Below are 27,127 nucleotides of genomic sequence, written 5' to 3' on the forward strand. Positions count from 1 at the left end.
TCCCATCACTGGACATTTGGATTGTTCCCAATGTCTCCAGATCACAAGTTTTAGATCATAACTTTGGCAGAGATTCTAAGGAATGGAATTTGAATCCAAGGGTGTGAACATAAGCTTAAGACTGTGGCACGTGTGGCCAGATCGCTTTTCAAAAGGGATATGGGAGAGCAGTCTTGACCGTGATAGATACCAGATTCCAGAAAACCAGTCTGAGTGGGAGGGAGGGAGGCCCGCGTCACTGAAGGGCTCTCTGCCAGAAGGGGGGTTTCTTCGGGAGGGGCTGGGTCAGCCCCTGAGGTCAGAATGTGCCCAGAGCCTGTGGTCTGTGAGCGTGCTCGTGCTGAAGCTGGGACAGGAAAGGCAGCGGCCTTGTAAGCCCTGTAAGACTGGACCAAATCGCCAGGCTCCAACGGGCTCGATGGGAGCCCCTCTGAAGATTAGTTTTCTCTTGGTTCCTAAGAAAGTTCTTTCTGAAGTCTTGACTTGGTCTCCCTTTCCTCATATCCCCCTTCTTCCAGGGCTGTCACCAACTCACCAGCTTTGTAAATATACACACATACACACACACACACACATACGTGTATATACATACATATGTGTGTATGTATATATATATACATACATAATACATATTTTTTTTTTCCTTAAAGGTTCTTTCTTAGAGGGGCCTAGGAAAAGGAGAACCCAATTGGATTATGAAACAAAGCCCCCGAGTTTGTCGAGGGCAGGCAGGACCGCTGTACTTACATTCTTTATCACAGGCCAGTGCTGACTGGGTGCCAATCAGCTGCCGTCTGCACAGGGCCACCGGCCCCCTTACCTGCCAGAGCTGGGATGGTGACGCGGTTCCACTCCCAGGGCTGGTCGTACTCGTCGGCGGGCCTGTCGTCGTCCTGGGGCAGCTTGCTCTCCCGCAGTCGGGGGCTGGCCGTGCTCTCCGAGTCAGAGTCGAGGCTTTGGACTTCCGGTTCGTAAGGGGTGTCATAGAGTTGGATGCCTCTGTGCTGGGAGCGGACGCTTTCCTGCCTCTGAAATTCTGCAGGCCAAGAGGAAGGAAGCAGAGATGTAACGGGTGCAGGGCACACATGCCCTCACCTGTATCCCCACCAGGTGACACCCATGGGTGTTCAGAGCAGAGGTGGGGACAGCCCAGGGGGCTGCTTTTCACTGCTCTCAGCACTTTCTGTTCTTCCTGGGCAGGGCTAGTTCAAAGGTCTCGGGCCCTCGGACCTCACTGCACAAAGGGTGGGGCCCAGATGTGCCCGTTAAGTTCCAGGTGAATTTTGGGACCAGCCCAGGGTGTGCTCTCTGCCTTACAGACAAGTGGGGGCCTTCCCCTTTAGGGCAGCTCCACACCTTCGGATTTTCACTCCCCAACTATGAGGAGACTGGACCCAGTGATCCTCAAAAGTTCCCACCCAGCCCACATCTAAAAGCACTAAAAAGCAAAAAGCTTCCCAGGGGACCCAAAGCAGCTGTGTTCTCCCCACAAAGCGCCCCTGAGCAACCCCTCCCATGCATTTCCACCTCGCCCAGAGCCTGCCCATCTTCTAACACACTGAACACACCTAAGGGATTTCAGAGGCAGGTGTCAAGTTTCATTTCTGAGTAAGGAAGGAAAGCTCTGTGTCTTCTGTTGGGGATGCGAAGACCTGGCTCCAGTGAAGGCTGAGCAGCAACCGCTTGTCTAGACGAGGCCCCAGACAGGGGACGTACGTCTACATGGCTGGCTAGAATACTAGAATCAGGTCAAGTTTACAGTCTAAAGGGAAACCTGACTTGCTTTGATCGTGATTACCAGGGCCTGTGCTGGGGACATGGGGAAGACAGAAAGGGCTTGCGGTGGAAGCCGCTCACCGGAAGCCCACGTTTGCAGAAGAGACAGATCTAATATGCACCCAAATCACCAGCTGCTTGGTGGCAAAGGAGGCCCAGGGCAGGAGGAAAGAGAGATGGTGTCTCAACCAACAGCCCTGACAAGTGCAAACGGGAGAGGGAAGGGCACTTCTGGGGTGGGACCAGGGCAAGCAAAGGGCATGTGAATGGAAAGAGCCTTCCCGCTGCCCAGTTTTGCTGGAGCAGCAGATGCAAGGAGATGAAAGCAGAGGCTGGATGCTACCACCGGGGTGAGGACCCGGAGAGGAAGCCATTTATGCTCACTCATTCCCCACAGCAGAGTTCTAACGGCATTAAGATATGCTGGAAGCCCCCAGGACTGATGTGTCTCGAGCAAGAATGGCTGATAAAACAGACACAAACAATGTCACCCCTTCCAAATGAGAATACTTGCTTTTAGGCCCGGCTTTATGATCCAGGGCCAGCTCAAAGAGATGGGGAAAAATCCTACCTGGCACACACACCTTGATAAGACAGAAGCCGACAAGGGCGAGCCGGTCGTCTCTGTGTGTTTATGTTCAATAACTTAATTGCAGTATTTCCCTAACTTCATTTAGCTGTCCGCTGACTTCCTGCCTTCTGGTGTTTCTGAGTACCACCTGTGTCATTATTTACCGTTTTTATTTACATATGCTGCCTCACTTTTTAAATTAAATAAATTCATTTAAAAAGGAAAACTTTATATCACCAGTCCATAAACCATTGTGCTTTGCCAAAAATAGATGGATGACAGCCATAAAGAGAAACAAATGAGAAGAGAATCACCTCCTTAGGTACTGCTGGCAGCTGGGAGGCCAGGCTCTAGGCAGATTGCTCTCTCCGCTGAAAATGGAAGCTAGCAAGTGTTGGTGAGCTGAGGAGGGGCACAAGCCCCAAACTGAGATGCTTTCTTTGGCAAATAAGAATGATTCTTTCAGCGAGCGTGAGAGACAAAAAGGAAAGACGTTTGAACTACGTGGTTCACAGGCCACCTAAAATCAACTGCCTGTGGGAAGGCATCTAACATTTGGCAAAACACAGGTTTACTAGATCCTAGGAGTAAGCTGGAATCACTTGTCGGGTTCTTGTCACTCTCACCTCCTGCCTCTGGAGAATTCCAAGGGGCAGGGATGTCGGAAGTGTGCCTGGGAAAGCCGCCTTCCTTTTCGCCCTAATTGACAAGAGCAGGACAAGCAACTGCTGATACGTCATCTACAGTTCACAAAGCATTTTACGTGCAAATTGTCTCTTAATCTAAGGGCACCACAAAGCAATTCGCGGATGCACTTCCGTGGGTCGCTGATAACCAGGAGTTCCTTTGGCTCACTCTTGCTTTCTCTCACAGAGCCCAGCTCCAAACAGAAACTCAGTGACTGTGGGTGGGATAAGGAAACAAGAACTGACAGCCAGAATCTTGCCAGAAAAAACTCTTTGCCCCACCAGTTCCAGTTAATTTATGAAAGTCCCCGATAACAGTGATAAAGTATCTGGAACAATATGACAAACACACACAGTCCAGCATTACACAATATTCAGCATTGACAGATATTCTACATAAAGAAAACCAGACTAAAAGGAAAACATGTGCAGTGAACAGATTAGCTATTAAATCAGAGGGACTTGTGACTGCACCTCTTCTACAGGATTTATTGTTCCAGAAGCATTTGTACATTACCCAAGCCGCCTTAGTAATGGCATGCGGTTAGGACAGGGGATGTTTTAATGGTAATCATTAAAATGAGATTCTCCTTGTATTACATGGTCAATTCACATTTTCATTAAAGCCTTAACAATAGAGAACAGTTAAGTAAATTATGGCATGTTAACTGGATGGAATATTAAGCAGCCATTAAAATGATAAATCTGATGATTATGTAGCTACATGGAAAACTGTGCATGAAATTATGCTAAGTCAAAAAGTAAAATACAAGACTTTACGAGTTGAAAGCAAGCTGCATAATGTGGGCTTTCTAAACAAGTCCTGGGTGAGGTGAACAATGCCCCGGAGGGGATTATATCCCTTATTTAGAAATTGCTGAGTTTGCTCACTTAGAATTTGCTAAACCGTGATGACGGCAATGTAGTTTAAGTACAGATACACCTGGCCAACGAGCTGAAAACCTGATACAACCGCCGTGTAGAAGGGATAACTACATAATTATTTTTTTGAAAGTTGCTTTAAATAACGAACAAGGACACAAGTAAAGAAGAAATTTAATTAAGATGGGAACACATGAAAGTAAATATGATTTTAAACACACTGAGCTTATACAAGAGCTGTGCGCATTCAGGAAGCACTTGCCTTTCCCTGGTCAGCTCTCTGGACACCGCCGTCTCCTGCCAAATCACCTGACCCGTCCTCCTTATTACGTGTGACGGGCCTGATCTAGTAAGGGAGCCGGTGACCGTATGTTTCCAGTCACAAGTTATCTGGACATCACCGTCTATAAATTCATGGACAATGACCTTTAATATTGGGTGGCAGGCTGTGATTTCACACCTCTTAGGCAGCGAGCAGAAACATTAAATTGACAGAGTGGGGATTTCTTTTGACCTCTAGAATAGAAAGGTTTCAAGTGGAACTACATATGGAGAAAGAACAAAAAATAGAGCAGTTTCTCTAGAATTAGAGAGTATTGTACCTGGTAGGGATCCCAGTAATTCATCTGGGCACATTTGCCAAGGGCACAGAGCCAGGGGGCCTGGGCAGGTGTGCTCTCTGAGAGCAGGCGAGGATCTGGGTGAGGGACCCAGGACAGAGGCCAGTGTGAACCAGGAACCCCCTGAGTGGATCCCGTGGGGGCCTCAGAGCTCCCTCAGACCCCAAGCAACAAGCTACACTTTCTCTAGTATTCACCACTCTGGGTCTCCCTTTTCTCTTTGGCTGCCAGGAAGCTCAGAATTCATTTTGAGGTTTTAACCTCAGTGCTATGTTGGCCTAGGTACCGGGCAGATTCACCACCTCCTCCTGTATGGACTTTGATTTCTATTACAATGGCCTGTTTATATACAGTTCTTTTTATTATGGACAGACTCAAATCTATATCTTGAAAGCAGATGGATGCACACTTAAATGAAAAAAAAATACATAATACTCTGTGGTAAATATATTTTATCACTAAGACGACTAGAAGAAAAGAAACTTTTCCTTATTTTATTTTTACTTCTTTACCTATCCTTTGGGCACAGAAAAAGGGGGGTTTGACTCTCTGGGAGACTGAGGCCAAAGAAATCAATGAACCTTCCCAGTGCACCCAGCCTTCTTCAGCAGTACCAGCAACCACCCATCCTACTCATAGCCAAGTATCTGCTGTAGGCCCAGCACGAGAGGGCCAGAGCCCCCAGAGCAGACAGAGGCGGCTCAGGTTCCTTAACAGGGGAGCACACAGGCTGTTAGAACTCACAGAACGAACAGACGTCTTTCAGCAGGAGGAATGTGGGAGGGCCTCAAGGAATTTGGACATGAGGTCATGGCACAGTGGTGTGGCAGGGAAAATGGGGATTTGGGTTGAGGAAAGAACTGGGGCAAAGGCACAGAGGCTGGGAAGTGTGAGGTGTACATGGGGAAAGGTGGGGAGGTCTGTGGGGCTTGGGCTCATAAATGCATAGAGGTGTCCAGTGGGACACGAAACTGGAAGCAGCCAGAAGTGGATTTATGGATGGCCTTGAATGCCACAGGATGGCACCCCCAAGAGTTCCTGGGAGAGGAGCCTGAGGACTTCTGGGCAGGGTGGAGCTGGGCAGGGAGAGGCTGGCACAGACGTGCAGGAGCCTGGCTGCAAATGACAGACGCTGGCCTGCAGGCCCCTCACCTTTAATTTTCTCAGCCAGGCTTGTCTGGGAATCCACACCGGATCCCAAATCATAGGGTGGACAGAGCTCAGGAGGGATGCATGGCCCACGGAGGCCTCCCATTCCCAGGCACTGCCAACACCTCTCAGCCCAGGAAACCTTCAGTAGCCGTGGTGGGCATGCCTGGCTACACCATCAGCATCCCCTCCTCAGCCGTCGCTGAGATTTGAGGTAACAATGTCACCCTGATGCCCTCTCCCCCACATGGCTCAGCAGCCACCCGGGATCTGTGTCCATGATGCTGGGGCTGCATCCTGGAACAAGGCACCTGCCAATGACCAGGGTGGGCCCTGGCCCCACCCAGACCCCCTGGGGCCAGGTGAGCAGACAGGCACAAGCAGCACCATTGGGTGGCTGAAAACAGATCCCACAACACTGCTTGGCAAGGTGCCCCAGCTTCCCCATCACTGAAGGGAAAGTGACAGCAGTTCGTGCTTCAGAAGGATGTTATGAGGACTAACTAAATTCACAGATGTCAAGTGTTGAGACAGAGCCTGGCATGCAGAAAGAGCTCTGTGAAGGTTATTATTATTTGGGCTCCTACCACTGGGGGATTCCTGGGAGCACCCTCTCCAACATGCCCCTTCTCCGTTCCCCAGAGCCACAGGTGTAGACAGAGGGCCTACTTAACCAGACCCGGCAGGTCAACCCTCGCTTTCAACACCAGCCTCTAAACCTGTTTCCACTTCCGGACTCACAACTTCCGATTTAAGCTGCTGCCTTGCCAATGTGACACCCCTCCGTGGGAGCCTGTTCCGCATTCACTCTTGTGCATAATGTGAAACTTTCAGGGAAGGCCTCAGTGACAAGGAGCCTGGTCACATTTTACAGACAGGGAAACTGAGGCCTGGGGACCGGAAGACGGTAGCAGGAACCAAGCTGGCTTTCTGCCTTTCCCAGACTCTTTCTGAAACCATTTTTAAAAAAAATCAGTTTGTCTTGTTTTTGATATTCTGGAGGCAGGGGCATCTCTTCCAGTCAGTCTCTGAGGTGTTAAAAACACATGCAGTGCACAGATGGGGCGCTGAGCGCCACAGGAGTGTCGGGCAGCTGCTCCTAATTAGACATGCAGACAAAACCCAGCCAAGTTCCAGGGCACCACATCAAAGAGAAGACCGAGGACTTTCTCCCCATCTGAAATGTTAAAACATCTGCTGGAGAAAGATCCTCTCCTCATCCAGGGAACTTCCACAGACATCTGAATCCTGAATCCAGGTGTCCTTTGGAGGCAGGGGGAGGGCAGCCTGGGGCCTTGGGAGTCCTCTTGGGTGGACGCTGGGGGCTGGCCAGGGCAGGGCAGCTCAAGGTCAGGGCTGGAGCGGCCCAACCCTCACGCCATGCAAGGAGGCCCCACCTCCTCCCCCCTCTATCTAGTCCAGTTTCCGGAGTTGTCTAGAAGCCAGGAGACTGACTAAATGGAGCTCCTGCACCATGTCTTTTCCAGGAGAGCAAAGAAACACCCAAGAAACAGGGTGAGCTCCGCGGAAGGAGGCATGAAAAGCTAACAATGGCACCTTAGAAGGAGCAGAGTGGGGCCTGTCGCCGCCCATGGAACCTGTACTGCTTGCTCTTTTATGCTTAGCCAGGGGAGAAGAAAAGACCTGGGTCTGGTGTGTGTGTTGGTAACAAACATGTTTTTAGCATGATTTTAAAGGACTTGGTGCAGAACTCTCTGGGGGCCTTTCTGCAATCCTGGCCATCCCTCTCAGCCCTGCCCGTCCCTCCGCACCTCTCCAGCAAAGCCTTTGCACAGGGGTGCCTCTGTGTGGCTGCAGGCCCAGCCCAGTTCTGTTGCTGAACCCAGAGGATATCACTGAGGTGGATCTGCTTCTCTATGAAGCTGGCAGCTCCGGGGCCACTGGCAGCAGGGGAAAGAATGAGTCTCCCTTCTGAGGGCCACTTCCTTCGGAGCCAGCTTTCTCATTCCATGTGGCTTGCAAGAAGCAAATTCATAGTCCAGTAGGAAGCTTGTCTGCTTTTCTTTCTTAAACCTCCGCCCCTTCTACAGGCTAAGTGGGGCCCTCTGCCAGATGCTGAGAACTCACATGGTGTTATGGTGAGGCTCCCAACCCCCAAAGAACTCACAGAAGGCAGGAGAATCAGGACACCAGGAGACGTAAGCATTAGGCTAATAATGGCTACGAGCTGCTGTGCACCAGCCTGTGCTGGCACTGTCCTGGGTGTTGGGAGTTCATGACTTCTCATCTCACAACACAGAAACTGAAGCTCAGACAGGTGAACAGGCTGAGCTGGGACTACCCCACTTCTGACTGGCTCCAAGTGCCCAGGAGGGGTTTGTGCAGTGGGAGCCCAGTGGAGGCAGCAGGAAGTAAAGCCAGCCCCAGGGATTTAGGAAGGCTTCGTGGAGGAGGTGGCATTTCACAGGATCCTAAGTCCTAGGGCAAGGAGAGCCCTCAAGAGGTGACTCTCCTTTCTCGGGTCCAGGAAGCCGAGGTGCCTCCTGACAGCACAGTGAATGTGTGCCGGGAGAAGAATCCAGTCAAGGAAGGGGAGGAAGGGGAGACAGGTGAGGGCGGGGTCACCAGAGAAAAGGCGACCGAGGCAGGAAAAACACAAGCCAAGTCATGGAGAGAGGAAAGTCTGAGGGATTCTGAGGGGAAATCACCTGGTTTGGGTTGCCAGAAGCCTAATGTGCATGAGGTGGAGATGGAGACTAGTGAGAAGATGAAGGCGGGGGCTGGTCTATGGAGGGCGTTGGATGCCAGGGTGAGGGGTACAGCCTCTAAAGGGGAGGAAACTGGAAAATGTGGACCAGGAGCCTTAGACAGGTTGGTGCTTTCACACAAAAAGCAGTCCTTTTAGAAGGCGGCAGAAAACACAGGGTGTGGTAATCAGCTGCTGATGATATGAAGGGCCAACTCTCCAAACATGTAGGGCTCCACCCTTTGAAGAAGTGGACAGAGGACGCCCAAGGCTCCAGAAAGAAAAGCTCACTCCTGCAAACAGCCCCCAGCTGGCATGTCCAACTGGATGAGGGGCAGAGGTTGGGCTGGCATGGGGAGGCGCCAGCTCCCCAAGCCAGCCCTGAGCAGGGTGGGCATCGCCGACAGCCACCTGCTGACAGAGGCCAGGGCCCAGTGGGGACTGCCCGGGGCCTTGGTAGCCAGAGCCAGACGCGAGTCCAGCCTTGTGTCTTCTGAGTATTGACAGACCATACTTACGAACAGGGCCAGCACCCCACTGGCACAATCTTCCAGTCTGCTGGGCACAGTACGGTCTCGGCTTGGGGGGTAGGGGAGGAGGCGGTGCTGGAAAGCTTCCAGAGAGGCCTCGGGCCACACTCTAATGTGATGAAGCCACAGGAGACAGGGGTTCAGGCCAGACCAGTCACGCCACATCCTTCGCCCCATGCAGGCTCCACCACTTACAGAGCAGCTGCACCTCCACGTTCTCACGGAATCTCGCAGGGTGAGCCCCCTGAGGGGGGCTGGGCAGGAGCTATGACCACAGCCACCTTACCACCTGACAAGTAAGGGATCTATGGCTTAGATAGATGGGTGGTTTGGTCAAGGTCTCCAAGACTCAGCTCTTAAATAATACAGTAATGACAACCATGAGAAGCACCGAGTGCTGAGTGCATCAGTTGTGCAGGGCTTGTGCTCGGTGCATTACAGATTCTCATTTAGTCCCCACAATGCCACAAGGTGGTATTCCTGACACTGCCATTTTACAGGTGGCCACACACGAGTAATGGAGGCAGCCTGGACCCAAAGCCCATGCTCTTAACCTGCTGCCACCTACACCACCTTTCCAATCCAAGTGGGTGATCTCCTCCACTACATAGAAAATAACACGCACCTGCTCAAGTCAGCAAGGGGAGCATGCACTGGTTCCAGTTCAGTCCTAGGTTCTCCTTGCTGAGTGATGCTGGCAGGTCGCTTTGTTCTCTAGTTACCAGTTTGCTCACTAGTAGGGGTAACTCAGGTCATCTCAAGGGTCCCCTCCGGCCTTGAAGTTTAATCTGACCGGGACTAACCACAGGTGCCCACAGGAGGAAAGCCAAGGGTGGCATCAGGAGAAGGAGTTGCCCTTCAAGTAGGTATTCAAGCACATTCTGGATGCTTTAGGGGGGCAGCCAACGCACGCTGCTGGTTCCAGTCTGGATGGCGCTAACAGGAGCTTCCAAACCAGCGTGAGGTGCAGGTGCCCACCTCCAAGGGCAGAGCCAGGGCCCCTTCAGGGCATGCCACCCCCCCACCTCCACCTCATGGCCTCAGGAGGGACCCCACTACACCCTGGCACCCCTCACCACATGCCAGTTTTCCCAGTCAAACTGGTCACACCCCACCCGTACCCGTCTGGCAGTGGTGGTGACCCCAGGACTCACCGGGTCAGTGCCTCGCACCTAGGGGTGCTGCTGGTGCCGTGCCCTGTGCCCCATGCAGCTGCCCCACCCGGAAGTGACTCGCTGAGATCTGGCAAGCTCTCTGCCCCAGCCTTCCCCGCTTTGGAACAGCTTCAAGTTTGGAGCTAATCCCCCCAGGGACTGATGGGCAACCTTGGCCTTCCGGATGGTGAGGATGAGGCTGCCAGCCCAGGACTGGCCTGCTTTCCGCCCTCCGGCTGCCTCGTCCATTGGGGCTAAGATTCCTGGTGGGTGAGGTGGGAGGGGTTGGACCAGATGATCGTGGAGGCCTTCCTGTCTCCAGAGTCCCTTGGTCTGATCCTCTGAAGGTGGACTGAGTTTATGCCTGCTTCTCATACCATGGGGCCAGGGCTGAGGGGGCGGGGGTGCATACATGAGAACACCTACCCTAGGTGATGCTAACCTCTGCAGCCAAACCACCTCCCAGCAGACGCCTCCAAAATGCAGCCACAGTATACAATGAGAACCCTGCCCAGTGTGACGCTGCGCCCCAGTAAAAAGTCACGTTTCCCTGCCATCCCTGCACACCTAGCACATGATTCCTTGGACGAGCTTGCCTGCCTGTTCCCTTTCTCAAGAAACACAGTTCCAGCAGGAGCTGTGAAACTATACAGAGACCCAGGCCTATGAGAAAACCTCCTTATCACAACGCAACGGGATCTGCCCAGCTGCCACAGGCCAACCCGAACTGAACAAAAAGACTAACGGTGAGGCTCCTTCATACCGTGGGGCACTTCAGGGGCCACGAAAACCTTTTGCATTGTTTAGTTCTCATAATCACCTGTTGCAGGCAGCTCCTGTCAGCAGAGCCGGCATCCCCTTTTAAGAAGGGGAACAGGAAACCCAGACATCACAGTGGGACCAACAGCAGTCAGAACTACCCTGGATCTCACGATTCCCTCCCTAGTGGCCTTTCCAACCTCTGCCGCTGAATGTCTCCGATTCACAGCACGTGAAATCCTATTATGTGGTTTTGTTTTGATTTAAAGAGTGGGGAAGGGGAAGGTGTGTGGTGGATGCTATACTCGAGACCCAGGAGCCTGAAAACCACCACTGTTCAACATTACTCTCCAGCGGCTCTTTCCTGTCATCTGCTCTCACAGACCACACCAACCATACAACTGTCCCAAGAACTATTTGGAAGGAAACATCTGGATAACGAATGCATTTATGTTGGAAAAAACAAAGACAGCCCCTCCCCGGGACCCTAAAAGATGCCCTGAAGAGCCTCGATACTGCGTGAAAGGCATCATCAACTCCCGGAACACGAGTGCAGAAGCACCTCGGGCTCCGGAGAGGAGACAGCCACTCACCGCCGGGGCCTCTTCCAGCCGGCCCCCTCGGGGGATCCCCAGCCTGAAACCCCGGATCTCCAAGTCCTGGGTTTCTGTTCAGTATGGGACAGCACATACTGAATTCCCACAGCGTGCCGGGGGCAGTGTTGGGACTGAAAGACAAATCCGAAACTGACATCAGTATCTCTTTCCAAGACACTGAGAAGGTGTCTCTGATATTCCTTTCAACTCCTTCAGCCCCCCACCCCAGATGTACCCCCTTGCCCACCGCATCCCCCAGGTGTGACTGGTGAGGTGCTCCTCAGTCCAGTTCCCACAGCCCCTCCCTACAGGGCTCAGGGCTTTGAGGCACTCTATCGGTCTCTAGCTATTTGCACACTTAGCTCCCGACCCACACCCAGCTTCTGAGGGTCCAGTTCAAGTCCAATCCATCTTGACACTTCCCCTGCGGTTCCTAGCACAGAACCTGACTCCACAGATGTTCAGTAAATATTGAGCCAAAGAGCAACATAAATTAAACAGCCTTCTGCAAATTCAGAATTTAGAACAGAAACATTATTTTAAAAATATCTAACTTAATTAAGAAGGGCTCCACATTCATTGCCTGTTGGAGGGAGTACAAACTGGAAAGGGCCTTTTCAGGGGGTAATTTAGTAGCTCTAAATAAAAAAAAATACCTTATGAACCAAAGTTCCACTTCTAGGAATCTATTCTACAGAAATACTCAGAAGCACATGCACAAATAAATGCACATGGATGTTTGCTACAGAATGTAAGAATGAAAACATTCTTAAAAGTCTATGAATAGGGGAATGATTGAATACACTGTGCTATGGTCACACTATACAGAGAGAATAGAGAGAATCAGTCAAAAGAACTAATGATCTCAGACAATATCTGTGATGTAGAACAATGTTTAGTGGGATAGCTTTTATTTAGAAAAAAAATTCTGTGTTCCAGATATGTGGAAATGTCTATTTTTGTAACTGAATAGAAAAAGAGATAAAATAGAAACACAACAAAATATGAACAATCCTTGTCTCTGACTTTTTACTTCCTATACTCTGCATCTTGAATTTCTTACCCAGAGCATGTATTTGTTTTCAATGTCATAATTAAAACATTTTTTTTTAAAAAAAGGAAATTATAAATGTGGTATATAAAAACCATCCTCTTTAACTTACCATTGTTCATGACACCACTTGTGGAGTACCTAACCTGACCCAGGCACTGTACTGGGAATTTTACGTTAACCCTAGTAAAGAGAGGGAAACAGAGTCTAGAAGGGAAGAGATCACTCAGGGCTGTGTGGCAGAACTAGGGCTTTAACCACATCTGCCTTCACACAAGCTCGCTTCATCACTCCACGCTCCTCTTCGAAAGCACCACAGCTATGGATTCCCTCGTGTTCTCCTTAACATTCTGGTGGGACGGGCTTCAGAGCGACAGCTTCTGCTTTTGTGACTGTTTCTAAACAATATCCATTTCGTGTGACATTTACGCATTTGAAATTCAGGAAACGGAATTCAAAGCAGATTATCTTTGTTTTTTTAACTCCAAAATGTACATTATAATTTAAAAAGGCCCTTATACATGAGCCCGGTCATCCATGGAAGCACTCCAGTTTTCAAAAGACACACTAAAACTAGAGTCACAGTGTTGACACCACAAATGATGAAAGATTTCTAAAAAACAGACCTCAGGGACAGACAATTTTTGGGACCCATGGTTTCACTGCGAAGTGTCCCGACTGTCCCGGGGGCTTGCGACCTAGAAAAAGGGTATCAAGTCCAGATAATTCTCATCAACCAACTTTGACCAGGAAGCCCTGAACCTAAAGTCATCCTGAGATGGATGTTTACAAACAGGTTGTCTTTTGGGGAGGGGGTGGATCAGGGATGAAGGTCAAGGCCTCACTTCCCAGGAATAGAAGAGGCTGCTCCTGAAAGGCGGACTTTGCCGAGGGGATCAGAAGGGATTACAAGCAGCAAGATGGAGCTTTTATCCACAGGACCGATAGAGGATTCCAGGCTCCAAGAGCGAAAAAGAACTGTGCTTTGAAAATGGACTGCTTACCTCTGGGGGTACGTCCAAGAGCCCTGAAGCTGGAGGGGTGACAGAGGAGGAGGCCCAGAGCAGAGAATACAGCTTCACTCGCTCATTCTCTCACTTGCTCATCCTCTGAGCACCCATGTTGCTGGTTTATGGGGAAACGTTGATCAATAAAACCTGGTCTCTGCCCCAGAGAAGCTCACAGCCTAAAATACAGTCTTCTTTGGGGCTATTTAGTTACATGTGTCATCTGCTCAAGTACTGCCAAGGCCAGAGGGGCTCACGTTATTATTGGAGAGGCAACGGGAGCCACCAAAGGCTTCTAAGAGGCCAAGGGACCGAGCAGAGGCCTTACGGCTGCTCCACTGCACTTCATCCTATGCCGGGGGGTTGGGGAGGTCGGCAAGTCAGGATCCCCTGGACCTGTCTCCTCAAATTTCACACTGGGATTCTCACTGCTGCCCCAGCCCTGCCAACACACACAGGGCAGCGAAAAGGAACTCAATGATGCCAATACACTTAAATCGACTGCAGTTCCAATGGCAAATAGCACTGGGGCACCCTGATCCAGAATCAAATGGTACAGGTGCCAGAGATAAGATAGGGTCTGGGGAGCACCAGAGAGAGAGAGAGAAAGAGAGGGAGAGAGAATGTCGTATGTGTACACGTATATATATACAAACACACAGACTCACACTCCAGGCCCTTCAGCAGCTCAGCAATCCCTGAGGCCCTCAAAGCTCTGGGCAGCAGGTTTTCTCTGCAGGGGCTGGGGTGGGAAGCATTTCTCATCAGGTGTGTACATGTGAGTGTCGCAGCTGGGAGTCAGAGTCAGACGAGGTGAGTGACAGATGAAGAGACTTTAATAAAACAAGAAAAAGCCCATTTGCAAGTGGATACTAGAGATTTGCTGAAGACCCTTCCTCCTGCCTTATTCCTGGAACAAGATGAGGTTTAGCACTTGCCTTTTGGATTAAATCTTGTGACCCGGTGAATGAGAACTGGGGGGAAGCAGGATAGGACAGGACGCCCGTGTGAGTGTGTGTGTGTGTGTGTGTGTGTGTGTGTTAAATTAGAAGAAAAAGGAAATCACAGGAAGAAAAACGAATCAAGCTAAAAATAAGGCAGCTCTAGCACTATTGCCAGAGACAGAAAATATAACCCCAGCCAGGCAGGGAGGCCAAAGTGGTATGAAACAGAAAACATAAAGTTCCCACCTAAAAATAACTAATAACTAATGTGGGCTCACCGCTGAGAGAGCTGGAATTTCTGATGTGAGCCTGGGATTGCAGTCTCACTTTGTAGGGAGGGGATGCCCGCGGACTGGCATGGAAGGTTCTCTTCCAACTAGAAGCTGGTGGTTACAGGACTGAACCTTCCTGTCTGTCAGAATCCAAAGGCATGTCTGAAGTTGAGGCCTAAGAGGGCAATGGGTGCAACTCGGGCTGGGGGTCAGCAGCCCAGCTGGTGTTCGTGGCCTCCCTCCCCTGCCATGTGCCCCTCTGCAAGGTCACCGAACTTTAGGTGGCCAGCTGGCCATGAATGTTCATTTACTTATAGAATCACCCTTTTGCGTATGGTTTGTTTGTATGTTTTATACATATGGTTGTAGCATCACCGTAGCATGGGAGTGTAATTGGATTTGACTCTTTGCCAGCCACTTTTTTTGTTGTTGTTGTTAATTCAGTTTTATTGAAATATATTCACATACCATACAATCATCCATGGTATACAATCAGCTGTTCACAGTATGATCATATAGTTATGTATTCATCACCACAATCTATTTCTGAACATTTTCCTTACATCAGAAAGAATCAGAATAAGAACAAAAAATAAAAGTAAAAAAAGAACACCCAAACCGTCCCCTCCATCCCACCCTATTTGTCATTTAGTTTTTGTCCCCATTTTTCTACCCATTCATCCCACAAAGGGATTATGATCTACGAGGCCTTCACAATCACACTGTCACCCCTTATAATCTACATTATTATACAATCGTCTTCAGGAGTCCAGACTACTGGGTGGGTTGGAGTTTGGTAGTTTTGGGTATTTACTTCTAGCTATTCCAATACATTAAAACCTAAGACATGTTATCTATATAGTGCATAAGAATGTCCCCCAGAGTGACCTCTCAACTCCACTTGAAATCTCTCAGCCACTGAAAGTATTTCGTCTCATTTTGCATCCCCCTTTCGGTCAAGAAGATATTCTCAATGCCATGACAGTGGGTCCAGATTCATCCCCGGGGGTCATATCCTGCATTGCCAGGGAGATTTACACCCCTGGGAGTCAGGTCCCACGTAGGGGGGAGGGCGGTGAGTTCACCTGCCGAGGTGGCTTAGCTAGAGAGAGAGAGGACCACATCTGAGCAACAAAGAGGCACTCAGGGGGAGACTCTCAGTTTGCCAGCCACTTTTGACCTGAGTGACCCTGGCAAGTCCTCCAACCTCTGGGCCTCAAAGTCCTTAACAGTCAGATGATGCCGCTAGACCTCCAAGAGGAGACGAATGAAGACACCATGAATGTAAATATTCTCTTCCGCCCCAGTCGTCACACAAGTATGTTTCAGGACTCGGTCATCTTAGAATAAATGCAAATGATTAACCTCCCATTTCCTCCAACAATGCAGTGCTTAAATTCCAAGTACCGAAGATGTTGGAGGCTCCATATACCTGCAAGCACATTTTGGAACCAGACTTGGGGTACCTTGAAACTGTTTCTGCCATTTACCAGCTCATTCCCTTTTGCAGAGTTACTTGACCAGGTAGAGACTCGGCATCCTCTGGTGTGGGGTAGGGAAAATATTAATACCAATTTCATGGGACTGTTAGAAAATAAAACCAGGCAAGGACATAAAAGAGCTTTGCAGACCATAAAACCCTACACAGATGTTACGTATTATAGGGGAATATACACACACGGGCACAGATATGCAACCTATTTCTAGCTGATATCTGGTGTAAACGACTCACCATTCATGTTTATGTCCACAAGGAAAAGGTGTCTCATTTCATTTTTCTTGCATAATATCAGCCATGAGCTTCTCATAGAGGCTGAACAAACAGAATCACCTTCGATCGCACTATTCAACATTTTCAACATTTATCCCAAGAAGAAAGGACCCTGCAATCTGCGACAAGGTTCTGAGAAGGCACAATCTGATTCTGGTTCAGAAACATGATACATATTTTTGCCTGGCACCTACCACCGGTCAATTTAGAAACACTGTGGGAAAAGGACTTCTTTTACAGTCTCTATAAACCCCCTAATAACTGGAACCAGAGCTTTCTTCCCGAGTGTTGCATTGAGTATATCATCTGCCCACATTTGGCACTTCTCCACCAGCCGGAAACCTACAGAAACTGATGTGGTGTGACAGCTGAGTCGGTGCTGCCAGACAGGCTTCTTCACTCGGAAACGGGGGTAGGGGAGGCGAGAGCCAGAGGAGGAGAAGGGGTGGGGGGCAGGCGGCAGCTGTCGCACTCTTCAGATTTCCCTCATTCCCCTGACGGAGGCACCAACCACAGGCCATGTGACTACGAGGCTCCATGCTCATCCCCATCCTGGTGAGACAAAAGGGTAAGACGCCGCTCCACCCTTCCTAGGAATCTTTAAACTCTCCTCCAGTGCAAGCTCTGCCCGAAGGTTTAGACCAACTGGCCTCTGGGCCTGTGATTTCCCAGCCTGCCCACCAAATGACCGGGAAAAAGCTCATGTCCTTGCCTGCCAAACGGGCTGGCCGCAGAGCCTTCCAGCAGGTGCTGGCCACTGACTGCTGGTCTGCAAGATGCTGCCCCGCAGGCAGTGACTGCAGCTCGCCAAGCCTGGGAGAGGACAGGGTCTCAGAGGCCCTGCTGAGGACTCTCCCGCCACCAACAAGTCCATTAAAATCTCATTCTGTCCAGACTCCACTTAGGGGAGGCCACCTTCTGCTTAGCCTGCTCTCCTCACTGACGGTGCTGCCTATACGAATAGTGGGAGTGATATCATGGGGGGTAGGGGGAGCAGAGATGAAAGGGTGCTCCAAATTAGCACAGAACACACTCCCTGCGAAAACCCCCAAGCACCTGCGGGGGCCCTAGCTCCACACTAAAAGGGAGCTGGCTAATTCCACATCATTCTTATCTGCTCTATAAAGAAGGCTGCTGTCACTGAGAGCCCTGATTGCACTCCCTCACATCTGCCAGAAGGAATGGCTTAAGATCAATTACTCTAAGACCCAAATCATCATCTTAGGCAGATGTCTTTCACCATCCAATTGGCTTGTAGCCAGCAATTCTAGACAATAGGTCCAATCATTCTGTTTCCTGGGGGTTTAATTTGCAACTAATTCCTCTTACAAGGTTCACCAGGAAGCTCCCACTGTTTAAAATGATCAGTACTGGGGTGCTTTATGGAGATTTGTCTATTTGGTGGACAACCTGAAATGGTTGTATTGAAAAATGTCCAAGCTGAAATGACTTCAGCCGCTCCGGGTGCCCGCAATCAGCCCTGGGTCTGTGGGTGGGAGCAGACATGGGGCGGCCTCCCAAGAAGATGCTGGGCCACCTGCCTGCAAGGCTTGACCTCAAGCTTTGGGGGGGGGGGGGGGGGGGGGGGGGGGGGGCCCTGATGCCCAGCAGGTGGTGAAAGCACACAACCCTGCCCTTGCACCCAAGCCAAGCTACTCACGCTCTTGCCTGCATCACAACCTTTGCTCTCAGTTGGAGCTCCCAGGTGAAGCCCACCTGGGAAGGAGGAGCAGCACCTTGGGAGGAGGGCTCCCAGCCTGCCCAGCTCTCAGGTGGAGGGCTCTGTGCACAGTTCTGTGACTATATGCACAGCTGCCCAGCCTGCATGGACTGCTGTAAGTAATTCTTATTTAAATAAAAAATAAAACAGTAGTTCTTTAAAAACTATTTATCAGTCAAGTAACACAGGTGAGAAGAATCTAAAACCCTGATCTCAATAACACCAGCTTGCTGCCTGCCCTGAGTCCTGGGCAGATTCGGAGTCACACGCATTAGCGCATTCACTTTGTGCCGGGCTCTGGGTCAGGGTCGGAGCCTGCTCTGCCCACCCAGACCAGGCTGCAATCTCACGCCCTCCCAGTGCTGCCCATGACCACCTGGTGAGGACTTTTGCCCCCTTTCTGCCCCTCTATGGTGCCGATTATTTGTCCAACTCACAGGTCAACGAGTCACCCATGGCCTTATGACACTGCTTCCAATGCTTACCTGAACTGCCACGTGACTCTGTGTACTCAACTTATCCTGGACTAATTTCTAAACTTGATGTAGGTTGCTGAGAGCAGAGGCTCTGGGATAGATTTCTCTGCTCAATTGGCCCAGGGCCCGCCTTGTGACTCAATGAGCTTAGTGATGTGTGACTAAGGGAAAAAATAAGATCATAAGTGGGAGGTGAGTGGGATAAAGCCCAAACTCCTTTCTGGGGTGCAGGAAGCCCTCCTGAAGGGCTGGTGGACCCCTTGGCTACACATCTCCCCACATGCCTCCCACAACCCCCAAAGCTGCAGCCACGATGGCCACTTGTGGCTGCCCTCTTCTTCACTCTCCCACACGCCACAGTCCAGCCAAGTTACCTTCAGGACTCAGCTCAGCATCTGTGAGACCACTGGCAGGTCCCCAGGGCCACAACACCAGTCCACTCCTCCAGGCCTGCACTCTGGATGGCCACTTCCAGGCTTAGGTCAAGCTTCAACTCCTCAGAAGCCAGCCTTTCCTGCCTTCTCTTTCCTAGGAACCTGAGGTACTGCACCATCTCTGCTGGGCCCTCCATCCCAGCCTGAGATGCTTCAGTGCCTTACCTGGGTCCACGACTGCCTCCCACTGGGCCACGGGGCCCGTGTCACACTGGTGCCTAGTTCAGGGTCTGGCACAGAGCGGTGCTAAATGACAACTGAATGGACAAACCTCTCCTTAAGTGCCGCTACCCACCTTGAAGTCACCTGCTTTCTGTGGCTCACATTCTGAGAGGCCCAGGTGGTGACATTCGACTTCAACCCCCTCACACCCCCTTGAAGGCTTGCTGCCCCAGGTCCGTGCCTGGAGTCCGGAGCCATTCGTGCCACAAGGAGGGATGGAAGGGGAGGCCTCCCCGCTCCCTTACCCAAGGTCACTCTGTCAAACTACAGGTGTCCAGGGTGGACAGCAGCTTCTCACTGTTCTGACAAGGGCAAAGGGAGGAAGGACAATAGGGCTTTGGGGACCAGGTCAGGGAGGAGACCCTGCAGAGGGACAGAGGGCCCTGCAATGGGGGTGGGGATGATGGAGTCGTGTTTCTTCCTGGTGCGTGGAACTCATCGTGTACGACTCACAAAGCGAGCAGTGGCAGGGGCAGGGCAGTCCATGTGACAGCACTCGCTGCACTTTGCAGCTTTTCTTCCTGCTCATCTGCCTCCTTGTAAAGGGAAACACGATGGGGATTTACAGCAGCTCTGCTGCTCTGTGATCTCAGAGTTACAGATTCCCAGGGACCGGCAGCAGCAGCTCCGAGGGAGGAGGGAGGAGAGGGGGGTGCTGGGTCCAGGGCCCCAACACAGTCTTTAGTGAAACCCTTACCGAGCTGACCTGGGCTTCCCAACCACAAATGGCTCCATCGACCGTCAACTTCCAGAACCGCAGATGCCCTGGAGACTCTCGGCATCTCTCCCCAGTGAGGAAAATGGTGTCTGCGGTGCCTGCTTTTGAATCCAAGAGAGCACTCCTTCAGATGGCTTCAGAATTGTTATCTGCATGTGTGTGCGCTCATTTTTCAGGGACTAACGGGAGATTCAACAGTCCAATGGGTCATTTTATTCACAGCCATGACACTAACTTCTCAGGCCAGGTTTAGAGGGGTGCAGAGGAAGGGCCCCCTTTCACGGGTTTCAATGAGCTCTTCCTGAGTGCCAAGCCTGGCTCTGGGTCTTGTGGCTGCCACTCAGGCCTGCTCAGGCTGCTGAAGGAGACAGGCAGAACCAAAGGGAGGGGAGAGACGTGCTACAAAGTGCTGCGAGAGCAGGAAGACTGGGGAAGGCTCCTCAGCATGGGACATGGAGAATTGACACAGGAAAGCCTAGAGGCTTAAGAAAGCACTGGCTGCGCTGGACAGGTGATCTGGAGCCCCGGAAGCTGGGCTTCTCTCCGAGGGGGGTGCAGAGGGAGGACATGGAAGGCTGCAAAGCCTGGACCTGGATGTGAGAGACCCAGCAATGGTCTCTGAGCAGGAGAGTCATATGAAAACCATCCGGGATGGCTGGGACAGAGGACACACTTGAGTTGGGTCTACTGGCTCCCCAGTTTTCAGACCTCTTCATCTTTGCTTCCCTCCTCTGAGAGGTTTTCCCAGGTCCCCCCCCTGCAAGGGTAGAAGGCGGCCTGTGCAGACAGAGGGTACCCAGGAGCTCAAATCACTGGCTCCTCTTTGCTCTGTGCAAAATTATAGCTTTTTAAAATAGATGCAGTGAAATTATGCTCCATTTGGAAGCAGCTTCTGTGGAGACATTCCCCAGCGAGTGCAGTGTGACTTCAGCTCGCAAACAGGTGCTGAGTGGAAGTGATGAAACCAAGTATCACCTACCACGTGGACGTCTGATTGAGGCTGGTGACCAATAAACAAAGGCAAACCCAGCAGCCAGCACAGGGAGGATTTTGTTTTTTGGGGAGTTGGGGTTGCCAAGCTGAGTAGGATCTGTGTGTTTCTAGTGTGTCTCATTGCCACTCTTGCCAATACCAGAAGAGGTCAGCACTAAAATCACTCAGGATCAGGCCCCAGGCTCAACTTCGGAGACCTAGAAACAGAGGCCCAAGGAGGGGCAGTGCCTTGCCCAAGCTCAAACCAGGAGTCAGTGGAGCTGGGATAAATTCCTGAGCCCTTCCTGGGCTCCTGATTTGCCCCTGAAACCAAACCACACCCTCCCTCTACCCCCAACCCTGTTCTAGTTGGCTGTTCAGAGATTTACAGGATTTGCTTTCTTGGAATCACAGCTCTGTAAAGGCAAATGAGCAGAGCTTGTGAGGCTGCGCCTCCCCACGTCCACCTCCAGGATGGGGTGGGGCCGGGGGGGTCTGCCTCCTCTCTGAAGCCCAGGGCCAAGCCCTCAGGACTGCCATGGGGAATGTGAAGGATACAACAGGAGGGAGGCCCAGCATGGCTTCTCTGCAATAGAGATAAAAAGGAGTCTGAGGCAAGAAGTCAGGGAGAAGGAGGCACGAATTTTGCTAAAAGCATAGCCATGGGGTCACCTGTCCCAGAATCATGGCACCATTTGTTAAAATGCAGATTCCTGGGCTCCACCTTAGGCCCACCCAATGACGGCCTCTGGAGGCTGGCCGTAGGAATGGACACCCCGCCCCATGTGACTGTGGGGCACACTCACAATGGAAAGCCCAAATTAAAGGGCTCCCAGGGCACCCTACAGGGTGCTGGACTGACTCTCCATGTTTTCAGCAACTGGCTATGGTGAGTGGCCTCTGGGGGCAGAGAGCCCGGGCCAGGAGCCCCCTGAGCCTCCCATCTTCAGTACTGTGTGCTGATCCCCTGGTGATCCTGTTCTGGGGCTGGGGTGGGGGGGCTGGTTCTGTCCAAAACATTGAGCTTGTACATACAGCCAGGCCGGGGACTCTAATGTGATTTGCCCTCCAAGGTCTTTGCAGGCAGCCCCTCATCACAACCCTAAAACGTTCACATCATTCTGGCCCTCAGAAGTTTGGAGTCAAGGGGCTTTACTTGCCACACGTGAGCCCCAGAGTGAATCAGGGTTAGAGGGTGCTTGCAAAATAAACCACAAAAACTGCTGTGTGTGTGCAGAAGCCAGGCTTATCAGCGGGTTACTGGGCTCTGGTCCTGGTTTCCTGTGTGACTTCAAGAAAGTCCCTTAACCTCTCTGAGCACCCATCTCCCCATGTCTGTAATGGGGATAGGATCATTTGCCCTATGTACCTCTCCAGAGCAGTGTGAGGCTCAAATGGGCAAGGATGTGCTGTTTCTGTTAACATAAAGGGTTCTGGTTACATAGTTTTTTGCTCCTCTCTCTCTTTTCTTTTAAGCATCAAGAAAAGCTTTAGTGTTCTCTTTCAGTTTTAGAGATCAATTCTACTCAGAGGTAAATGGGCATGATTTTTCAGTAGCAGGCAAGAAACATTTGATAGCTTCCATCTGGTCTGTCCCTTTCTCCTGGAAAAGAAGACAGGGGTTTGGGGGAGGAAATTCTGAATGGCCCTTTCCTAATTTTGAAATCTCAAGTGCACGTGTGCGTTTATGTCAGTCTTATAAAGGGAGACGGACCCACCCTTGTCAGCAGAGGAGATAATCATCAAACACGTCTCCCTGGCAAAGGCATCGTCGTGTAATTAAAGACGATAATTACAGTTCCGTGTCTGGTGTCAAACCCAGGGCTCTTTCCAGACATGACTGCGTCTTTCCTTGCCCTGTGAGTGAAAACACGCAAAGCTCTTTGTGGGCCGGGGGAGCGTGGAGAGCTTTGTCCCTCAGCTGAGGGCGGCTGCCCTGGGCCGAGCCCTGGGCTGGACGTGCCCCGAGCTGGGTCCTCTGCAGTCCTCGCTGCACGGTGAGAGCAGGTGCCGGAGACGCCAGGGCCAGGGGCAGCCCTGAGGGCGGGCAGGAGCTGGCTCACGGGGCTCTATCTCCCAGGGTCCAAGTTAGAACTTTGACTCAAGCACTTGGCAGTTCACCACCACTCACCCTTCTAAGGCTGCTGCAGGTAAGCGTTTAAAGGGAATGAAGAAAAGAGGATAGAAAAGAGATGAGGAAAGGCCATTTGTTTCCATGCTTCCCCTTTCCTTCCAGCCTGTGAAATCGAGAGGACAGGGGTCCCCGTCTTTCCCCCACCCTGACCCTTCCCTGCAGGACCGGGATCAGAGCACAGGCTCACGTCCCTGGAAGAGAGGGGAAGGGGACAGAGGCTGATGTGATATAGCAAAAAGAACCCCGGACTTTGGGTCCAGAGACCTTAACCTCGAGATCCAGCACTGCTACTCCCGGCTGGGTGACCCTGCCCAGGTTGCCTAAATTCTCTGGTCTTCATTTTATCTTGAAAACAAGAATAATGAGGGCTGCCTCCAGGGCTGTTCTGAGGATAAAATGAGACAATGTCTAAGAAAGCACTTTGGGGTCTATAAAAGGAGAAATAAATATAAACTGTTACCACCATAATCCCACATGTATAAGTGAAAACCAAAGTCCTGGAAGAACTTACAGTGAGGCCAACTATTCTGATGATATTAATTAAAAATTTCTACATATCCATAGATTCCCTGAAACAAAGAAGTTCTCCTTGAAGACTCCTAAATCTGAGAGCCATAAAAGACATCGTTTCCCCGCAGACAGGGGGACCTGGCCTCACAGCAATTTACCTCCCTGTGCAGCCCTAGAAGGCTCCTGCAGGGTCAGGCAGGAGGTGGGCCTGCTTCCTTCCCGCCCCACCCCGACCCCCCGTTACAGAACAGAGGGGACACTTCACAAGAGCCCCAGTCACAACAGGACGGAGAGAAGTCGTCTGAGGTTCACAAGCAGTGAACTCCCCCAAAGCAAGGTGACACCAGCTGCACCACATATGGAGGCAACCTGGTTACTGGAAGGAGCCCCGGGTGGGACTTGGGCAGGGGCGCCACTCATCGCGCAGCCCTGAGCAGCCCTGAGCAGCCCCGCCCCACTCCCAGGCCTTCTGTTTCTGTAAAACAAGGGGGCAGACCTAATAGTTCCCCAGTCTAGCTAAGCTCTAGAATTCTCACTTGACTTCAAGGATGATTTCCGGAGAGGAGAAAGATTTCAACACCCAAGTTCAAGCTTTTAAAAAAGTATCATGTACATTTCAGGCCAAAGTCAGCTCAAAAACAGATGGGAAGTTTAAACTAAGCAGCACTAGACGTTGCTGAGTTCAGTCCCTGGTACTGAGGCTGTGAGGCCCATGTGTTCAAAGGCGATTCTCCCCTTGGTCTCAGCTCCAAGACATTAAAACTCTCTGTGAATGCCTGGGAGCCCGGAGCAGGGCAAGGGGTGAGGGCCCGAAAGGCAGCCGAAAGCTGATCATCAGCGCCGGGAGCCTTGGGGATTTACAACAGATCTTGGTCCAGATGAAAATTAGTTTCAAGTCTAGGGGGTAAACGGGCTTAGCATATTAATAACAAATGAACAAGTCCTTCCTCCTCATTTCTGGGTGTAAATTATGAAAATATTGAAAACATTGCCTAATTTCCTCTGAGGCTGAAATGCAACCAGGCTCATTTTGTGCAGCAGCTTGGACTGTGCTGGGGGAAGGCGGGGAGGCTGGGGGAGCCCCTGGCCTCAGCGCCTACCCTGGGAGGGTGCTTTTCACCAGCCTTTGGCCCCCTTAGCAAAACACAGGGGCCTCCTGCCCTAAACCTGCCGGGCTAGGCCACCCTTTGCTCTGCCTCAGGCTCTAGTCGCTGAGTGGACAGGTCCCTTCTGACACCCCCACCCCAAGCAGAGCAGACCACGCCCTCTCCTGCACCCCTCAATTATACTCAGGCAAGCTTCTGTCCCCACACCTGACATACCTCCCTGACTGCAGTCACACAGCCAACCCCCACCAGCCTGGCCCTTCTGAGAGCAGGTGGCCCAGGTGGGCTCCACCTCTGACCCCTGCACTTGGCGGTGCAGTGCTTTAGCACAGCAGGGACTCCACAGATGGTTGCAAGGCCCCATTCAGCTTTGCCTTGAAGGGAAGTGATAGGAACTTTTTGCAGGGCAGACATGGGGCATGGCTCTGACACCCTCCCACAGCAAAGATTCTCTCAGCAGAAGCAGGACTGAGCAAGGGAACCAGCAATAGCACAGAAGCCAGGAAGAAGGTCCCAGGAGAAGGACAAGGAGAGTGGGTGCTGTCATGCACTGGGGAGGACAGGAGCTGGCCCTGCATCCATCCAGGTGGTCCCCACAGCTGCCCCCCAACTCCCCGCCTTTGTCTCCACCATCTTCAGGCCCATGAGGTTCCCTCAGCATGGGGTCACCTCCCACTCCACTCCCCAGCTCACCTACTCCTGCTTGGCCTTCAGAATGCAACCCCCAGGGCACCAGGAACCCCCTCTCCTGTCCCTGGGCAGGGGCACAAACCTCCACTCCTGTTTTCTCACCAGTAAAATGGAACCGACCCTATGTGCTGCCTCCCCGGACCACAGGGAGGCTCAGGAGGAAAGCTTTGAAGGGCGTGAGGTCACAGGGTTCCTGAATAATTGCCCCACTTGGGTCTGGTTCTGATTTTAAGAACTGTGGGAGTTTGGGGGAAAAAAGCAGGGCAAGGAGACCTGAAGCGTGCAGGAGGGCTTCGAGGGAAGGCAGAATCTGAGTCAAGGGAAGGGCACAGTGTGAGCAGGGGCCCAAGGATGGGCAGGGGTTGAATGAGTGAGAAACTGACCAGGAGACCGACCTTCTGAAGGAGGTGGAACTGTGTCCCCCCACCCGGTACCTGGGCCCTTATTTGGACATGGGATCTTTGTAGATGTCATCAAGTTAGATGAAGTCATACTGGATGGCCCTAAATCCAATGACTAGTGTCTTTTAAGGAGAGGAGAGGACACACCAAGACCCCCTTACAAGGAAGAGGGAGGCAAAGATGGGGCAGTGCCAAAGATTACAAGGAGCCCCCAGGAGCAAGGAAGAGGCGAGGAAGGATTCTTCCCTGGAGCCTTCGGAGGAAGCCGGGCCCTGCCGACACCTGGGTTTCAGATGTCTAGGCTCTAGGACTGTACGAGAACGCATTTCTGTTGTTTCTGCCACCCAGTTTGGAGTACTCTGTTCTGGCAGCTCGAGGAAACTAAGACCCCCCAATCTCCCCCACCCCCTGCCAGGGCTGTGTCGGCCAACAGGGGGGAGGGGCTGGGAAGATGGGGTGATGCCAGGCCAGAGCTGCCCTGGCTGTGCAGGCAAGACGCAGATACTGAAGAAAGCCTGAGGGAGGCTGCTCCTGTGAGGAAGATGAGAGCTCAGGTTCTCGGGCCCCCAGTAGAGGGGGAGAGACCACCAGGGGCCAAAGGAGGGCAGCAAGGGTAGTGCACAGCCCCCAGCCTGGTGACGGGAAGCTGCAGAGGATGGCTTTGCAGAGGGCTCCGTGACTGGGGCACAGGAACATGAGGGCATGTGCCCGCCCACCCCCACACCCCCACGCAGAGACTTGGGGCCTGGAAGGTCGGTGTGTTCCTACAGAGCCAAGGCCAGCGACAGGGACAGGGACACGCGACCCCACTGGTCAGGGAAGAGAGGAGGGCCGGCAGTGGAGAAGACCCAGCTCCAGCACCCGAGAGCCTCTCACCTCTGAGGAGTCTGCTGACCACTCATACGACACCCCACTAAAACCCAGGGACACGCTTCACCAGAACATTCCGGTACACTACCTCAGACACAGGTGCCAGAGTCTGAGGGCAAGAGCCCCTGGCCTCTGCCTGCCCTGGGATCCCTGCCCTCCAGGGGCTCCCAGTATAGCAGACAAATTATAATGCAACTCAGTGAGTGCTGTGTCAGCACCAACAGCACAGAGTGACTGCGGCAGCTTAACTGGGGAGGACGGCAACACCAGCTCGGGCCCCGTGAGCTGGCCGCTTTCAGGCTGCCGGGTACCATTACGACACGGCACTGGAAGGGAGCGAGAAGAGGTAGCACTTTATGCTCGTGCTGCCTGTTTGGGAAAAAGAACCAGAGGCCGTGC

General features: G+C 51.8%; 1 protein-coding gene across 1 annotated transcript in view; it reads right to left on the reverse strand.

The window, feature by feature from the left end:
- The window catches only part of SHB (SH2 domain containing adaptor protein B), a 126,526-nt gene that overhangs the window by 44,740 nt on the left and 54,659 nt on the right, over window positions 1-27,127 (reverse strand). Inside the window, 1 exon segment of the mRNA XM_037851260.1 lies at window positions 821-1,036. Within this exon segment, the coding sequence (XP_037707188.1) occupies window positions 821-1,036 (216 nt within the window).

The sequence above is a fragment of the Choloepus didactylus genome, chromosome 10 (assembly GCF_015220235.1).
Source record: "Choloepus didactylus isolate mChoDid1 chromosome 10, mChoDid1.pri, whole genome shotgun sequence".
Lineage (NCBI taxonomy): Eukaryota > Metazoa > Chordata > Mammalia > Pilosa > Megalonychidae > Choloepus > Choloepus didactylus.